This window comes from Quercus lobata, chromosome 6 (assembly GCF_001633185.2).
Source record: "Quercus lobata isolate SW786 chromosome 6, ValleyOak3.0 Primary Assembly, whole genome shotgun sequence".
NCBI classification, from domain to species: domain Eukaryota; kingdom Viridiplantae; phylum Streptophyta; class Magnoliopsida; order Fagales; family Fagaceae; genus Quercus; species Quercus lobata.
Window position 1 is genome coordinate 31,243,621 of NC_044909.1, and position 19,075 is coordinate 31,262,695.

At 35.5% G+C, this 19,075-nt stretch overlaps 2 protein-coding genes across 2 annotated transcripts; both read right to left on the reverse strand.

Annotated features, from left to right (window-relative positions):
* Positions 1-761: 761 nt before the first annotated feature.
* LOC115994536 (RNA-binding protein 39) lies at positions 762-9,772 on the reverse strand. Its single transcript, XM_031118738.1, has 13 exons — positions 9,029-9,772; positions 5,009-5,087; positions 4,827-4,883; positions 4,302-4,357; positions 3,190-3,421; positions 2,972-3,058; positions 2,810-2,884; positions 2,550-2,633; positions 2,015-2,079; positions 1,743-1,941; positions 1,583-1,671; positions 1,164-1,278; positions 762-1,083 (listed from the first exon to the last, which is right to left on the reverse strand). Exons 1-13 carry the CDS (start codon positions 9,619-9,621, stop codon positions 1,042-1,044), a joined length of 1,773 nt encoding a protein of 590 aa, XP_030974598.1. The 5' UTR covers positions 9,622-9,772; the 3' UTR covers positions 762-1,041.
* A 1,086-nt stretch (positions 9,773-10,858) lies between these two features.
* On the reverse strand, positions 10,859-18,589 carry LOC115950517 (protein LIKE COV 2-like). Its single transcript, XM_031067707.1, has 7 exons — positions 18,157-18,589; positions 13,950-14,002; positions 13,749-13,858; positions 12,805-12,972; positions 12,012-12,109; positions 11,439-11,565; positions 10,859-11,305 (listed from the first exon to the last, which is right to left on the reverse strand). Exons 1-7 carry the CDS (start codon positions 18,271-18,273, stop codon positions 11,205-11,207), a joined length of 774 nt encoding a protein of 257 aa, XP_030923567.1. The 5' UTR covers positions 18,274-18,589; the 3' UTR covers positions 10,859-11,204.
* Between the last annotated feature and the right edge of the window lie 486 nt (positions 18,590-19,075).

Below are 19,075 nucleotides of genomic sequence, written 5' to 3' on the forward strand. Positions count from 1 at the left end.
TTAATTTTTTTGTTTTGGCCATGAGACATGTCATTAATTTTCATCCAAAAGATAATGGTAAATATTAAATTGACACGATACTAAAAAGTTAGAAACCAAATTGACATAATTGAAAGATTAAGAATCAAATTAAAATATATAGAATAAAGATAAAATACGTAATTTTACCCATTTATATCAGCTATATTTTTTATCCTCCCACTTTTCTCTTCAATCAAACAAAAAGTTTTCCATCCTCCCACTTTTCCACCTCCAACCAAACACACACAAAGAAAAACTAAAACTAAATATTTTCTACTCCAAGACTCCAACCAAACTGACCTTAATTGACTCATTTGGAAGGAAATTGTAGGGGGAAAAGTTGGAACCACCACTCCCATATTCGTAAGATATTTTTTTAATTCTTTTTAAAATGTACGGAAAAGAAGGAAATAAATCATACTTCATTCCATTCCCACCAAAAAATGAAAGAAACACCCACTGCTTCAATGAAATGATGATATAATACTAAAATCCCAAATTTATATATAAAAAAACAAACAAAATGCAAAGAATATAACAACAAAATTATATATCTCTTCTTTCCATTCCTTCTCTTATGTAACTCCAAAACATCAAACAAAAAAAAAAAAAAAATTATAGTCCACATTCCATTCATTTATAACCTATCCACTCTAATTCATTTCATTCTGTTGTGAACTCTCCAAACAGTGTTAGAACTTTGAGAAAGCAAACAAATGCATAAAAACCAACACACGCACTAAAGAGCCTGAAATGAAAAACAATGGCAAGATATCTAAAGTTTTACATTACAACAAAATGCTTAGTCATGAAACAGATTACAGCAATCCATTGCTGGACAGAGCTATCACTGTTATCATACATAGGATGCATTGTGTATGAACAAAAATGAATTATCTTGAAACCCAGGGAAAAGGGGGAAAGAGAACAGAAGAGGATTGTTTATCTTCCAACTTTAACATATCCAAAAGCACTCGTCAAAAAAGTTTTTTTTAAGTAACCCTGCACGTAAGCACTTCTTCAAGCTCCAACATTAAACTTGGCTTCATACACATGGGGTTGCTGCAAAAAAGAAATATTCTTTTAAATTCTGAATGGATGCAACTAGTTGAACACAAGAAATACAGGCAGCAAGACATTACCATGTACAAGGCAGAAATCGACCTACAGGCAAACCACCTCATATGCATTGCACGTTGAGCACCCATTGCACCCTCTACAGTTTCAAACCGCAAATACACACAACCAGCACTATTTCTGTATGCCAAAAATCTAAGTTTAAATACATCATACATACACATATAACTATAACATGAATTGGATTCAACAGGATATCATTTACTATCCAAAATAGAACACATTTATAAATATTAAAACTCTAATTTTGAACATTTTTTAATGAAATAGTTCTGATCTCCAAATCATCTTGATATTTCATAAGCATAATAGATATGCAAATATCTTGTAATCCAATAACAGGTTCACTAAAATAATCATACACTAGATAGATATATATATCAACCTAGGGTACAATGAAATGTGATACAGCTGATGCACTCACCTATCTACATAAATATGTTTCACTCGGCCATATTTAGAACATTCTTCTTCCACATCATCTTTAATGTCCATATCAAAGTCTGGATCCGTCTGCATAAAAATATAAAACATTAGGTATGAAGGATCCAACAGGTATATAAGTATACAAGAAAATCACAGACCTCAGTTGCTGGATCAAACATATTCTTCAACAGTAAGCATTCACTGGGAGTTCCAACAGGTTCTGCAGCTGGAGTAAGGAGAGCTTGTGCTGGAAGAGCTGGCACAGAAACTGCAGCTTGCCCATTGATAGGCAAGCCCATGGCTTGTGCATTTGGAGCTGGCCCATTCACCACAGGAGCTCCAAGAGACTCCGCAATACTATCAAAATTATTAGAATTAAGCTTAGTACTTGCATATCATGACATGATGCAATGATAGCTAACAGACAAACCTTGTAGCAATGCCAGAGCGATCCAGCTTCTGCATAAGTAGTGCTCTTGATTGAGCATTGAGAGACTACATGGAAAGAGAATTATATCAGTGAATAGCTCATACTGTAAAAATTTGACCATAAGGCTTTAGTACCAAAAAAAGGCCACAAGTTGGTGATGCTACACAGGACCTTGGCTTTCTAAGTTTAATTTATCTACTTTGAAACAAATATCTATTTTGCATATTACAACGCCATAGTCAAACTTCAATGCATCCATAACATAATTATTAGCAAGCTAAATTCTTCAACTAAACTGCTCTTATAAAAAATCAATCACTATGGCTATGCACAAAAGTGTTGCCAAGAGACAAGCCCCCTAACAGCCTAACTACATTGAAAATAATCTTAAATTAACCATACTCCGAATTGCATTATGCAGCACTCTACCTATGGTAAATGAGTATCAACATAATCTAATAAACTGAACCACATAGATCACCCATCTTTATGCTAAAGCTAAACTCCCTATATATGATAACAAAATTTAACTCACCAAACCACCCCCATCATCATCATCAAAGTCCGCTGATTTTGCTCCAGTATCTTGTGTTCCAACATGCTCTGTAACTGATGAAACCTATATATACAGGCACAGGATTAGTCAAGATGATATTCACACAGAACTGCAAAAATAAGTAATGATGGCCACAAAAGTACAAACACAGATAAATAACAGCAATATCACTGTAGAATGATCAAGAGGCTCTAGACACTTGTAACATCCAAGTTAAAGCTTCATAAAGAGAAACCTACCTTGATAGTTCGACCAGCAATTTCCACTTTTCCATTCAAAGATTGGGCTGCCTTTGCATCTTCAAGTTTGGCAAACTGCAAAAGCATGAAGATCAAACAACTACTTGTATATCACCTTATCAATTAAAATCAATCTTTTACAAAACTAGAATTTGTACTGACTTGAACAAACCCAAAACCCTTGCAGTGTCCTGTCTCAAGATCAAGGGGCAGTTGAACAAGCTCCACAGGACCAAATGGCTCAAAAATCTGAGTAACAGAATGATTTCAAGAATTGCATAGATGAAAATTTATAATTATCACTTCAATTAAAAAATTTATTAAAAAAAAAAAAAAACCAATGCCAATGATAAACCAGATTAAGTATGCAATTGCAATACCGCTCTAAGTTGGCTTTCAGTCATGTTAAAGTGCAAGTTGCCCACATACAGTTTTCTATCAACTGCTCCATATGGACCTGCAAGACCACTTGAGCCCCCAGTAGAAGCAGTAGATTGAACTAGGTTCTTTTCAGCCTCAGAAGGTTTAACCATAACAGGCTGTCCAAGAAGTAGGTTTCCAGAGAGAGCAATTGCCATTGGCACAGACATTGCATCATAAAATTCTATATACCTGCAATACCACCAAGGCTTACGATTTAATTTTCACAGTATATGAGACTAAAGGACTTGCAACTAAAACTTACAAAGCATATAGCAAAGAGATGTAGGGAAACAAAAACTCTAGTGCAGAGAGCTCAAGCTGAGTTTCTTTTGATGAATCTGATGGACTCATGTAAAAGAAAATGTTAGCTCAAAACAGAAAAATACAAAACTACAACATATATTAAATGACACAGTAACAAGGACAAACAATAGAGAAATATACTCAAAGAGGTGGAACAAAAACTATCAAAACAGGAGGAAGAAGTGACCAGAAGATCATCTTCTTGTTCAAGCGATGTCAAAGTAGATGTGGGCATTGCAAATCTAGAATAAATGATTTATGGGATAATTTACTTAAACTTTACATACCACTAATAGGAGACTCAGCTATCAAGTAAATCCTAAGAACTACCAGATTTAAAATAAATAAAAATTTGTGAGCCAAGAAAAAATGGACAAGGAATGATGGGCAATTATCATTATCTAAAGTTGTTACCAAAAGTAAACTCCACCCAAATTAAGGAAATTCTTTCAATCTATAATTGGAAGGCTATAAATGGAAGATGCAAGGGGACATCCTTACTATAACAAGAAAATGTAGCTGAAGAAAATTACAGACGGACCCAAAAAAGTTCAAAAAAAACTCAGGTTATGTCATCTACCTTGAGTACGCAGCATGAATTGATTAAACATGAGTGCAAGGTATTCCCATCATCCCTCATCATTATCGCAATGCTAGTCCATTTAAGAATACAGTTAAACTTGATTCTTGAAAAGTGATATCCTAATAATTATTTTAGGAGATTACACGCATAAAAGTATAACATTGTCCAACAAAAGGGACATACCCAACTCCTTTAGATCTTCTTGAATTCCTGTCCATGATTAGTCGGACATCCCTCACCTAAAAAAAAAAAAAAAAGGTTTTACCAAATAGGACCACAATCTCACTTGAAAGGATAATATATAAAGGAGAAACTAGACAATCACACTGCATATAGAAACGCCTATGTCAGGGTGCTCACAAGATCATCGCATAACTCATATGTACGTTTTCACTCACCCCACATATACAGAATGTTGAAACACAAGAGTCAATATACTACCTCTTACTGAAGGCATGGGAGGATATACTGCAATAGGAACCAAATTTTTTTAAATAACATGCATTCATCATGTTTGAAGCAATGTCTCATGCAAAAAAATTGTAAATATTTAATATTCTTACACATGTAAGAAGAAATGAACAAAGCTGAAAGTCATTAAAGCTTCACAAAAGGATAATACCACTATTGAGATTAAATACAACATATTGTAAAAGAAATCCAACTATGCTAATGATCCGTAGTTTATCAAAAATAAACCCCACTGACCTTGCCCGCTTTTGAGAAGAATTCATATACGTCCCTCTCGTTTGCCTTGAGAGGCATCTGTCAACACCAAATTCACATGATCAGATCAAAGTAATCAATAAACACATGCAAACAAAAGACATTAATAAATATTATTCCTTATAGCACTTCAAGAACGTAAAGTAATGGGAGCAAGACTCAACCTGGTATGCAAAAACAGTTCTCTGATCCCTTTCTGGGTCTGCTTCCGGCTCCACCACTTCTTTCTTATCTTTAAATCTCCTATTCTCCAACAGGAGTTTCAAAATAATTAAGATGACAATTTTAAAATAAAATTATAGCAGGAAAATACATTATTATAATAAAAAAAATTACAAAATATGCTGGTGATAATCAAACAAGTTCATAGATTAAAGGATGCATAAGAACAAACTAATTAATTTGCTCCTTATATCAATACACATGCTAGTGAGAGTTTCTGAACCCACAGGGATCACACAGATTTTTCTAGGCTTTTGTTTATGTCATCAGGTCAGTCAAATAACTAATCCTATCTCAATGTCCCTATCAATTAAGTAAGCATATCAATACAAGAACAATTCTAAAACATTCATACAAAACTTCCCATCTGCATGTTGTTAGATTGCAAGTAAATGCATTTCTTTCGTCTATACTCCACCTTCCTCAAATTTCAATGCCCCTGAATGAACGTCTTGTTTCAAAATGGCCCTTCTACTGGTGTCCCACCAATTGAGATAACAAATATTGATCATATGACTATCATGTGACTACATGGACAATTAAAATATCAATCTTGTTCTTCTATAAGGGCAAATCTTAAATAATCAATTTACCCAACAATTATGATAAATAAAATCACCAACATCACTCTAAACCAAGCCAGCCCAACGCGACAAAGCCCTTTTCACTAGTAACATAATAGGCTGACACGCCTTCCTAATTATAATATCCAGATGCTAATAACAGTTACCAGGCTGTCGGCTATGCTTAAAGCAGTTCAGCATGCATGGAGAAAATCCAAAGAATCAAATTTACAAACACCTAATATGAAATTCTGAAAAGAACTCACAAGTTTAAGGATGAAGAGTTTTCTCAACGTCTTAAAACAACCTCTTACTATATATATATATATATATATCACCCTATCATATACAATCGCCGATAAAATTTTATTAAATTAATGATTATTTTAGGTGAGGCATATTATCCACACAAGTATACACTCCATATGTACAAGTTACAGAATATTGTGAAATGGTAGTGAATATTGAATGTCCTAAAAGCTTAAGCTAATGGGAAGTGGTGAATTTAATCAATTAACATTTTTTTTTCTAATACCCCTCACAATTGGGAATCAAGACTAGACTTTACATGATTAACAGCTTGCATAACACGTGTCTGATATGCACTGGAAATCCTCGAGTTAAACTTATTTGATCTGTCTTTGGTTAACAAAATTACGCCGTCTCATGTCATGTGTTCCACTTAAATCTCTTTTAATAGAACGAAGTCGCTTCACTGTTTTTGTTTCTCTTCAGTATGCTCAATAGACAAAACGATACCGTTTGGATATTTCTTTCTTTCCTTTTAACACTCTTCCCTCAAGATAGCCCTGGTTCTTTCAGCTATCTTGAAGTGAAATATGGGAATGATTGGGGTGGTCGGTGCACGAAAAATGTGACCAGTGCTTATAGTGTTAGTTTGTGGAGACATATTAGGAGTGGTTGGATGAGTTTTTCTTAACTACTTTTGTATGATGTGGAGGATAGTACTAGAGTGAAGTTTTGGAAGCATGTGTGGTGTGGAGATCGTACTCTCCAAGAGGCTTTTCCGGAACTTTATTGTATTAGTAGAACAAAGAATTCTTCAGTAGCGGAGGTTATGTGTTGGTCTGGTGGGAGGATTCATTGGGATGCCAAATTTCGTCGTCCTCCACAAGATTGGGAACAAGAATCCTTTGATCTGTTTATGGATATGGTCTACTCTTCGACGGTACGGGGATTGGGTCCGGATCGGGTGTGCTGGAAGCCAGCAAGGAGTAGAGGTTTTGAGGTTAGAGGATTCTATCTTTCCTTCTACTCTCCTTCCATCTTATCCTTCCCTTGGAAGATGATTTGGAAATCGAAGGTTCTTCCAAGGGTAGCTTTCTTTTCATGGTCTGCTTCCTTAGGTAAGATTTTAACAACAGATAACCTTCGCAAACGACGTGTGCTAGTTCTTGATTGGTGTTATATGTGTAAGAATTGTGGGGAGTCAGTGGATCATCTTCTTATTCATTGCCCAATTGCTTGTGAGTTGTGGTCGTTGGTGTTTTGTTTGATTGGAATTCATTGGGTTATGCCTCAGAAAGTTATTGAGCTGTTTGACTCTTGGCAGGGTAAGTTTGGACGACATAGAAATATTGAGTTGTGGAGAATTGTGCCTCATTGCTTGTTATGGTGTATTTGGCGCGAAAGGAATGCTAAAAGCTTTGAGGGATGTGAACGCTCTATATTAGAGATTAAGTCTTTTTTTTTACACACTCTCCTCGATTGGAATGTGGTCTTTTGTCATTTTTCTTGTTCTTTCCTTCCTGTTTTACTTGATCGTTGTAATCTTGGTTATTGATTTATGCCCCATAGTACATTCCCAATGTACTCAGGTTGGCTGTTTTTCGTTTTTTAATAAAATTTTCATTATTTATCAAAAAAAAAAAAGATTGAAATGAGGTCTGGACCATCCGGTATATGCTTACTAGCCCCATCTTCTACAAGTCTTGAGAAAATTAGAAGTCTCAGTGTGAATCTAATGGCATTGATGATTTCTAGCACACAGAGACTTTCAGTGCATGACATTGGAAGTAAAATGATTACTCTAATGTATGATGTATCAATAGTAATCTATCAGATGATTCTTTAGTGAAGATATCAACTATCTGACTTGTGCCTAAAATTTAGAGGGTCTTTATAATTCCTTGTTGGTTTTTTTCTCGAATTGAATGGCTAAAATTTGGTGTGTTTAGTGTTTACATTCAGATCTTTCAAGATTTGAAGTAACCAAACTATCTCACGTGTAGTGGATGCTATAGCTCGAGTCCAACAAGTTAGAAGTTTAACTTTTTAAGAATTAAGGCACCTTCTCTATTACTATTGTAAGGACCAAGTTTGAACTTCTAGCCCAACACGTGAATGGATTTTGGCCCAAAAAGCCCAAAACAATGAATTTGTAGAGAATGGCTTAGAAAAAATGGGCTTCAGTTGATCTCACAATGAATGGGATAAGTTTGATGATAACAAAAGGAAATTAGACAACAACAATAAGAAGAAAATACATCCTCAGCGAATTCCGAGGACACTGATTCTGATATATAGTTCGAGTTACGTTACAAGTTTGGTTATGGATTACTACAGTGTTTTCTCTCTCAATTTTCCCGATCCCCCCTCTTCTTGTTTTTCCTCCTCCTTTTATACTGTCTTTTCTTTTCATATATCCCCTCCACGTGCTTGCTAGACCGTCGGTGTGGATACTTGTCCCATCAGTCATACTGATAAGTCTTCATATAGTAGTTGTAAGGCTAAAATGCACTATTCAGGTATCACCTCCACATTAATGCGGCCAGGGAGTTAACTGGAGTGTATTTAATGCGAAGGTGGCAGCTTTCTCCTTAGATATTTAGGTCTTTCCCTTGCCTGATGCTTCTACAATGCTCATCAACACCAACGAGATTTTTTAGTGAGGTCACTCTGAGCAACAGACACCTTCTTCTGACCTCGGCAATGGTCAGCCGAGGGTGCCTTTATCCTCAGACCCTTCGTTTGGGTCCTTTTGATCAGAACTATCCTCCATTTACTAACTCAGTCTCTTCTAACAGAGATGTTTCTTCTTCAGGCAATCTTCCGTCCTCGGATGAGACCCCAGGCCCAAAATTTAATCCAACTGTTGGACTCCTAAGCCCAATATCCCCACAACTATGATAAACTAATTCTAATAAGAAATGGTGAAATTTAGTCATACTCTAACATACGATTACAAGTCATTTTACTCATACCCAGAAATGCGAAACAGTCTTGTCATTCTCTAATGTATTGCACAATGCAGCTATGAACATTTGAAAATAAATTAATGAAATGGATAAAAAAAAAAAAAGCAAAGATAAAGTAACCAATTAGTTGCAGAAACCAAAAACAGAGAATTAAACCGGTAAATCAGAAACAGAAAATTACCTAGTGTCTCTTATCTCTAAGTCTCTTTCTCTTTCTCTCTCTCTATCGCGGTCCCGGTCCCTGTCCCGTTCCGACCGGCTCCGGCTTCTCCGAGACCTTTCTTTCTCTTCTTTCTCCTTTCTATGATCCCTCTCTTTCCTCTCTCTCTCCCTCTCTTTCTCCTTATCTCTCTCCCTCCTCTCCTTCTCTCTCTCCTTATCTCTCTCTTTGTCCTTATCCTTATCCTTCTCTTTCTCTCTACTACTCCTCTCTCGCTCGCGATCCTTTTCTCTATCAGAATCTCTATGGTGCCGATCCTTCTCGCGATGACCAGACCGTTCTCGTTCTCGTTCTCGTTCTCGATCTCTGTCTCTGTCTCGGTCGCGATCTTTTTCTTTCTTATCGCTTCCATTCTCTTCATCGGCGGTAGCTCTGGAGCGCTTGCTCCGGCGGTCATCTCCGTCAGGTAGAGCAGGTTCTTCCTGATCAACCTCTCTCTTCCTGTAACTCCTCTCACTGTTCTCCTTGCTCTTACTCTTGCTCTTCTTGGAGTCTCGGTCCTCTTTCTCCTCCACCACCGTCTTCTCCAAGTAGTCGTAAGCGTCGAAATCCATGGGAGGTTTCAGGGTTTTTGCAGCAAAAGAAAGAGGAATGAAACGGTGTCGGATTGGATATCTCAAAATTCTAGGGTTTTGAAGAGGGGTTTGTGTTATTTGAGAATTGAGATACAGAATGAACGAAAATGAAAGAGATAACAGTGTAAGACTGACTCTTTTGCAGCAAAAGAAAGAGGAATGAAACGGTGTCGGATTGGATATCTCAAAATTCTAGGGTTTTGAAGAGGGGTTTGTGTTATTTAAAGACCTATAGCGGCGTTTTTTCTCAATTAATGGAAATCGAGTTTTTAAAACTCGATTTTCAGCCTGATTTTTTTCCCACTTTAAGTTAATCCACTTACAAATCGAGACTTAAAAACTCGAGTTTTATTTTGGAACTCGAGTTTTAGACACTCGAGATGCTAGTTTTCAAAATTGTTTTGAAACGTGACAATTAACTAAATTTTTTAATATTTATTGTTATTTAGAAAAAAAATTCCTGACTCTAGTCTAGACTCTAGAGGAGAGGAGCAGCTTGGGTTTACTTTCTCCCTATGATCTGGAATCTTGGGACTTGGATGTCCTTTTTTGCTATAACGCCTTGGCCTTGTGGGAATTCTTGCTAAATTTTAATTGGGCTGGTAACACTCCTGATGGATCTAGCCCAAACTTACGGACTTGACTTGGGTCAAGTACACTAATAAACCAGTTGTATTAGATTTAGAGGCACTGAACCTATTAAGTTTTACTTTACCCTACTCTTAAATGTATGGATCATTTCATTTGTGTCAACAAACACAAGTCCAAAATTATTATTTCTACTAACTTTTCAAAAACCTTTATTATATTCTTGGGTTTGTCTTCTCTTGTTTTGGATTGTAGGAATTTTCTGGATTGCTAATGGACTCTGCATCCTCATCACATGTACGAATGAGACCAGATAGAAGAGCAAGAAAACATCCCAGTCCCAGTGTCCTACTTTTGTGCATCATTTGGTAGATGTAACGATTCTTAGTAAGTAAAATGTTGGCACTTATCACATCATCCAATTCCATGAAAGTTAATGGCAAATGGCAATGCCTCATAGAGCTAATCACAGGGGAGGTAAGTCTCAGAAAACAAAACATGGATTGATTATCAAAAATTCAAACGATTGTATTTGAAACTGTTTCTTATTATTGAGTGATAATGTGTTCGCAGACTTGCAAGGCACCTCAAAAATCACCTACTTGATCATTAATCGACTGCACAATGGTAAAGTGAGAGAACAATTATTTTAAAGATGTGTGAAATGCAATAACTAAAATATATTGGCAACTTTCCTCCTTTGTGACCAAAGATGTAACAGAGCAGACAGTACTAAACATTGTATACACATGCACCAACAAAGATGCCCAAGTAGACTTATAACTAAAAAATAAATTTTTTGACCTAAAAGAATACAAAATAAAGCAACCATAAGAGCTCATCCTAAAACCTGCTGCTACAAACGAACATAATCGCGTCATCCCCGTCATCAAACATCACTATTATGCTTGCACACAGTTCTTGGATTTCAAAGTAATTACAATTTAAACAGGCATGCCCCTTCTCTGATGTCATTAGGTTATTCTATTCAAAGGGATTCTGTCATTCTGTCGAGCACCCCTTTCCAAAGGAGAAATTGTTTGTGGCATTGTCATACCCCCAGAAACAATGATCTCTGCAGTATTACCCAAAAATGTAAGTAAAAACAGATAAAAATATATGCTCAAAGGTAATAGAAAAATGTTCAACATTCATATACTGTGATTTACACAACAAAGTGGAGATAGCAACATAAACAGAAGACATACCTATGCCTTCTCGGATAGAAAGATTTGGTCTGATGATTTCATTGGAGTTAACTAGAAGTATATCACCAATATATAGATGATTTGTTGGGACAAAGACACTACATAATTCTTCATCTTCATTATCTCTCTGCATTAAAAACCAACAAAAGAAAGAAAAAATTTAGTAACTTGTAAAAAAAAAAAAAAAAAAAGCAAAAGGACAATATGATTCATGTAAATAAATGCCTGATCCCACACAAATCCCATGTCAAACAGTTTTACCTTTTAAACTGAAACATATTAAAATGGAGATGACCATTAGAAAACCTATATCAGAAACTATTTCCTTCATAAAAATAAATATAAATAAATAAAAACTCTCAGAAAAAAATGACCTGTCATGTGGACCTTCTTAATTATAATTCTTAGTGTGCTCAAGTGAACTTCACAGAAAACAGCTTACAAGATGATAATAAAGAAAAAGAAAGATAAATTACTCAAACTTGACTCAAACATAAAGGTTCAACATGTTCAAGCAAATTTGTGTACTCATGAGATAAGCTTTGCAAGTCAAAAAGGGAGTATAAAGAATACCTGAAGGATGACAGTTGATGTGATAAAACCAAAGGCATATTCACCAACACGTGGATGACGGATAATTGCAACCTCTTTGAAAGCCGTGGTATTTTGGTCTGCAGAAAAGGTAATGATACAGGCCAGTTTAGAGTATATTTATAGAGTTTCCAGAATCTGGCTAACAATATTGATTGAAAGATCAAAACTCAGGGCCAAAATAAAACTAGCTTCTATACAACCATCCAATACCAACCAAGTGAACCTAACTTGATCATAATGCATCCAAAATTACCAGCCATACTGGAAAGAAGCAAACAATTTCAGGTATGGAGTCTATGGACATGGGTGTTCAGTATGCATCTTAGCAAATAATTTATGCAAGATTTAATCACATCATCAAGGAGTTGAAGAAACACATATCCTTTCCATGTTTAAAATTTGAATTTAACCAAGTTATACGGTATAAGTGTCTATCCCATATAAAGACTGCCACAGCAAAATGCTGAATAAAAATTCATTGATAATTAGCTGTGAATATAATGATTACATATCAAGTGTAATAGTTCATGTAGTACAATCACCTAAGCAAGTCATGTGTTGTGATTGCAATGTAAATGCATAAAAAAGAAAGTATTAAGTGTTTTTTTTGTAACAGAACTATCAACAACAATACAATGACCTGACCGCTAGACATTCCTAGTTAAACAAAGCCTGAGTGCTCCAGAGAAGAGAATGATGTCACAGCATTTTGATTCCCTTTATCCAACTAGATATAATTAGTAAGCAAGCAAATATTAATGGAATTATGTACCTGGAGAAATCGCAGAACTAATTTGTTTGGAGGCTGAGTATATATGCCTAATGAAAGGCATTCGCTTTATAAGCCATTCTCCAATTGAGAAAACAGTACCACCAATCCATGACGAAACAAAAACACCAACAAGGAATACAAAGAGTAAAGATGTGATAAACCCAAGTCCTGCATCATAAACCAAGCGTCTTGATACATATAATAAAAGATGGGGAATATAAAAGCAAATTGAAGAACGATCGCCCAAAGCATAATAACAACTAGTTAAGTCCACTTAAAAACTGGGCAAAGCATAAAGATGGTGTGCTGCAGATTTTTACATCAACAAAATTTCTAGTTAAGTCCACTTAAAAACTGGGCAAAGCATAAATACACTATCATACGAGTAAATATCTTTTGAGACATGGCCAAGGCATTACAATCCAGTCAAATTATAAGCAGCCAGTGAATCAACGGAATCCACGACATCATTTAATTCTCTAATAATGCCCACAACCACCAAGGTCTCTAAATAACTTGGATATCCAACCAACCTTGTACCTTCTGGACAAATTAAATTACTACCGCCACACTGAAAACTTCGTTTTCATAATCAATAAAGTCTGCTAATAAAAGTGAGAGATAAAAACAACAAGGGTAAGGGTAATTCATAACTTGTGCAACAGACGAACCAATGTTGACTAGCCTAGTTGTTTTCATGGCATTTTCTAAAACAATTTGAATTATTTTTAACTGAACTTCCTCATTAACAATATACATTCGCATTCAAAAAGGATGCCCTGTTCCTTAGCAGGGTTTACATATTGTTTAAATACTGCTGAAGTTGAGCAGTTGAGCTATATATGTTCACCATACTTCTTAAAAGGCAGCATTCATCAAAATTAGTTATAATGCATCCAAAATTTACCGAATATGTACTCTATGCGCCCTAAAAAAAAACTTACCAAATATGTCAAAACCAAGCTGGTCGTATATTGGACTGAAGAAACCATCAACAAATTGAATAAACCACCATGTAATAAAAAATGTAACTGCAACTGGAAAAAGAACCACACTGCAATTTCACAATTCAATGCAATATTAGGCTTGGAGATAAGAAATTGATAAGCAATAAGAAATTCAAAAGCAATGCTAAAGTTTATTACCATCCAGTCATAAATTTCTTTGAAACCCAACTCTGAAGAACAAAACAGCATGCCTGAAAAGTGATTGGAATCGGAAGTCAGAAGTGAAAACATTGTATGTTCCTTTTCTAATCAACATAACAAAACTGCCTATATATGACAATGTAAATTAGAACACTTTCCAAGGAAAACAGTGCCAATGTGCTTAAGCAAGACCACAAGGTATGCATATTTAACATGCAAAATGTCCTAATTGGAACAAGACTAAATTTAATCTGGGTAAATTTCTTTCTAGGGTGATCCAGGTCATCTTAAATCATATTGCATAAGTTCAAATTTTAGGCTAACTAGGAATAGAAGAAACAAATTTCAAAAACATCCTTCTGGAAAGAGCTTTCTATAATGATTCCAATTGTTCGAATAGCCATTGTTCCCTCCCTTGAAATTGCTCCTTGTGATCATTGAGTTGAAGGAATTGATGCTTGCATGTTGCTACTTGATGATACAAATACTTCATAAGATCACTCTAGAATATCACGAGGTCCTCCAAAAATTCTAACCATCAATTCACTTAGATATCCCTTTGCAACAAGGAAGAGGGTACCATTTTATGCAAGAAAATGATTGATGAGGACCCAAGAGACAGATCAATGTATTGCTTGCAATTATATTTGCAAGTCAGTGAAACTTTTCTTCCCCCCCAAACTGTGATGCTCTCTAGTTCCACCTAGTGTATACTTTAGGAACATCACCACTTAAAATATTTGAGATGGTGTTCCTATCTTAAGGAATTCATTACCAACTGATCAACGTATTGATTGCAATTATATTTACAAGTCGGTGAAACAATTGGCAACCATAGAATCTATTCCATATTCAACCATAACCTTCAGTAAGTCTATCACTTGATATAGTAGGTGTTTCACCCAAAGAGAGGGGGGTAAACCTCCATAATGACAACAACAACAAGAAAAAGAATAATAATAACTATAACAAAACAGAGATTTTGCCTCCTGGGCAAGAGGATAAACTACTTAGCCCATCAAGGGTAAAAAGCCCCTGGATTACCCAATAACTAGTTCTGGCAGGGGGGGTCAATTGCCCATAAGAGTTTGATTAACATTGAAGATTGTTAAACAATATGCTTTGCAACGCAAAACTAATATGAGTGAAGTTCTCTTATGTCATCAAAAAATAATAATAATAACAACAGAAACCTTTCAATGGAAGCTTCTCTTTGCAGATAACCATCCATCTAATTAATAACAACAGAGACTTTTCAAAGGAAGCTTCTCTTTGCAGATAACCATCCATTTAATTAGTATTAGATAGTTAGTAGTGGGGTTAATTGTACAGCTGGACTGTTGGTCAATTAGTTACTAAATCTAGCTTCCTATTGGCAATTGTAAAGGCGAGCCTAGCTTAAATACTTGTGATGTACCTTTTAGAAAAGAATGGGAAATAAAACTACAATTTGTTTCCTCTTCTTCTCTGTGTTCCCTCTCTTTTCCCTCTCTACGTTTCTTAGAGGGTTACTCCCTCGAACCAGTCAAAATTCCTCTTCATTTCTTCCATTAATTTCCTTTCAATTTCTGTTCTACTTCATTAGTTTTACTCCACTATTACCAGAAAGTTCACTGCACAACTACCCTATGGCAATAAAATATGTAAATCTTATTCCTAACAGATTTTGATCAGAAACTCTAAAATGAAAAGGTCTTAAATCATTTATTCCTGTTCCCCTCTTTTTTTACTACATTTGCTCCAGAAAAATAGGACTTATTAAAAATGCAGAACACTGAATATTCTATGCCAAGCAAAGACCAACCAAATCTCAAAAGAGGAACAATGATCCTTTTTTTTAATTGGCAATTACCTACGCATTTGGTGGGTCTTAAACCCAAGACCTCACTCATCATTGCACTCTTATGAATGGAGAAGATGTCATTTGAGCAAGAGCACTCAAAAGAGCAACAATGAAATGATATAATGACTGTATCACACAATTGCTCATCAGTCACCTCAGCTGTATTCTCTGAACATTCTTCCTCAGTAGTAAATTTAACTTCTCTACTCCATGAAAATTTATGTTTCCATCACTAAGAACCACAATTAACCCACATATGTGGTCTCAACTTCACACGCAATCTACAATATAATTCTACCATCCTCAAAACTCACGAATTAAATAGGAACCACAATAGAAACTGTAGTTACTGTACATCCCTCATCCATTGTATGTTACTTTCTTACGAAAACCACTTCCAACAACAACAGCCGAGCCTTACTCTCAAAATTTTAGAGCCAACTATGGATCCTCAACAAACTAATGAGGCTTGACCACATGTCTAATTTACAAAAACCATCTCCCTGTTCCATATTTATTTTCATAAAAACCAAACCAATTTTGCTTGCTACCAGCATCTACCAATTCTATATTCACTCTTTAATTACCTCAAAATTCCTAAACTTGCCTCAACCATTCTGTTATCTAAACAAAAACCCATATCCATTCCAAATTACCATCAAAAGAAAAACCAATAGCATTTCAATAAACCCATCATCCCAAACACAATGTTTAAAATAGTAAATTAAGAATTAAGGTCCTCTTAGTCTCCAAAGTTCTAGGGTAACTCCACTCTGGAATTGTTAAAATCTTATCCATATATTTTAAAAATAGCGGATTTTAAACCAAAATTTGAGCTTTCTTGAAATGTCAGACAACAAATTCACCGGAGAAATTCCTCCTGAAATTGGCAACTGCAATCAACTAGAAATGGTTGATTTGCATGGAAATGCACTCCAAGGCATAATCCCCTCATCATTTGAATTCCTTGTTGGTCCTAATGTGTTAGACCTTTCCATGAATAGATTAGCAGGCACCATTCCTGAGAATCTGGGCAAGCTTACATCCTTGAACAAACTGATAATCAGTGGGAACCAGATTACTGGTTTGATTCCCTCATCACTTGGCCTCTGCAGGGGTTTACAGTTGTTGGATATGACTTATGAGCAGCAACAAAATCACTGGTTCTATTCCAGAAGAACTTGGTCATTTCCAAGAATTAGATATTCTCTTGAATTTGAGTTAGAATTCTCTGACAGGCCCCATTCCAGAGAGCTTCTCTAATCTCTCAAAGCTTGCCAACCTGGATCTGTCTCACAACATGCTAACAGGAAGCCTGAGAGTACTAGGTAATCTTGATAACCTAGTATCTCTGAATGTCTCCTACAATAAATTTTCTGGTTTACTGCCTGATACCAAGTTCTTCCATGACCTCCCAGCCAGTGTGTTTACTGGTAATCAGGAACTCTGCATCAATAGAAATGAGTGCCATATAAATGGAAAACTGTAGTTACTGTACATCCCTCATCGATTGTATGTAACTTTCTTACGAAAACCACTTCCAACAACAACAGCCGAGCCTTACTCTCAAAATTTTAGAGCCAACTATGGATCCTCAACAAATTAATGAGGCTTGACCACGTGTCTAATTTACAAAAACCACCTCCCTGTTCCATATTTATTTTCATAAAAACCAAACCAATTTTGCTTGCTACCAGCATCTACCAATTCTATATTCACTCTTTAATTACCTCAAAATTCCTAAACTTGCCTCAACCATTCTGTTATCTAACAAAAACCCATATCCATTCCAAATTACCATCAAAAGAAAAACCAATAGCATTTCAATAAACCCATCATCCCAAACACAATGTTTAAAATAGTAAATTACGAATTAAGGTCCTCTGAGTCTCCAAAGTTCTAGGGAAACTCCACTCTGGAATTGTTAAAATCTTATACATATATTTTAAAAATAGCGGATTGGATTTTACCACATCTACAATAATTTAAACAGAATCCAAAATACAATCCTAATCATAAATTACAGCACATCCTACTCTTTTTCCCAACTTCAATTCTTGCATTATAAATTATTTCAAATCCACACCTGGGTTTCTTTCTTTTTTTCCTTTTTTAACAAAAATACATCTGGGTTACCTTTTTCAAGCATCAAATCCAAACTAAATACTATTTCACCATAAACCCAAGTAACCTTTAAGCACTACTAACATCCCTCTACTACTAAACACAAATTCCCAGTAGCTAACAATGATACCCAGTAGATCCGTACAGTTCAAAGTCAACAACTTAGACGGTGCAGATTGAAATAAACACACACACACACACACACACACACACGGAGAGAAAGAAACAAAGACAGACCTTGCGAGTGGAAGAGTTGGGAGAGGAAGGAGGAGACTTTGCTGGATCCTCTGGATCTTCACCACCATTAGCAGCTTGACTCAGAGGAACTGAAGTCGATTCCTTTTCTTCCGCCATTTTTTTTTTTTCACTTGCTGAACAGTGAAAACCGATGAGAATTCAAGGCCGAAGGAAACGCCTTCTTTCTCTGAGAAAGAGAGAGAGAGTAGTTCTGATGGGTCAACGACAGTGGAGATGGTTGGGAAGTGAGAAGTAATGATAATAATAATGGTGATAGATTACAGAGACTTGGTATCCAAGCGATGGTTTTTATTGGGGAATTGGGGAAATTGTATTCTAAGTAATGTTTATGCACTTTTGCATGTAGGAATTGTAGTTAGCATAGATAGAGTTGGGTATGGGTCACAACTTCCCATCAATGTTTATCTTGGTGGTGTTGGAATAAAAATGTTACCAAATTAATCTTTCACTTCACTTATAAAAAAAAAAAATGATGTTCGAAATTTTGAATTGATGATGTGTGGATTAATAAGGTTTCCATGATCTATGAATGTAAGTTGGTGGATTCGCATTATGATTAATCATTTATGCGCACAAAAATTTTCACAATGGTTCATGTTGAACATTATTTTTGGCAATATTTTTATTTTCTACAAATCACAATAAGTTAGATCAAATTGTCAATAACAAATGTTCGTGATAAATGATATATTACTAAACCTATTTTTTTAATAGATAAAACTTTTTTTTCAACATATGGTGTTTGCTTTTGATAATTGAGCTCTTTATCATCGGATCAAGACACTATTCGGTTTTTTGTATAGGCGGGAATTGAGCCTTAGATTTTTTATTCAATTATAAGAGATTTTACTAGTTGAGTTAACTAAAACCCACAATAAAGCACTTTATTGACAGAGAA

Excerpts from the sequence above, each read along its gene's own strand:
- LOC115950517 (XM_031067707.1), bottom strand. The coding sequence starts at position 18,273 with ATGGCGGAAGAAAAGGAATCGACTTCAGTTCCTCTGAGTCAAGCTGCT. Across the intron at positions 12,110-12,804 it reads TAGTTCTGCGATTTCTCCAG|ACCAAAATACCACGGCTTTC; the intron begins GTACATAATTCC and ends CCTTTTCTGCAG. Across the intron at positions 11,306-11,438 it reads TTCTATCCGAGAAGGCATAG|AGATCATTGTTTCTGGGGGT; the intron begins GTATGTCTTCTG and ends GTAATACTGCAG.
- LOC115994536 (XM_031118738.1), bottom strand. The coding sequence starts at position 9,621 with ATGGATTTCGACGCTTACGACTACTTGGAGAAGACGGTGGTGGAGGAG. Across the intron at positions 2,885-2,971 it reads AGGGTTTTGGGTTTGTTCAA|TTTGCCAAACTTGAAGATGC; the intron begins GTCAGTACAAAT and ends ATGCTTTTGCAG. Across the intron at positions 2,634-2,809 it reads TTGCTGGTCGAACTATCAAG|GTTTCATCAGTTACAGAGCA; the intron begins GTAGGTTTCTCT and ends CTGTATATATAG.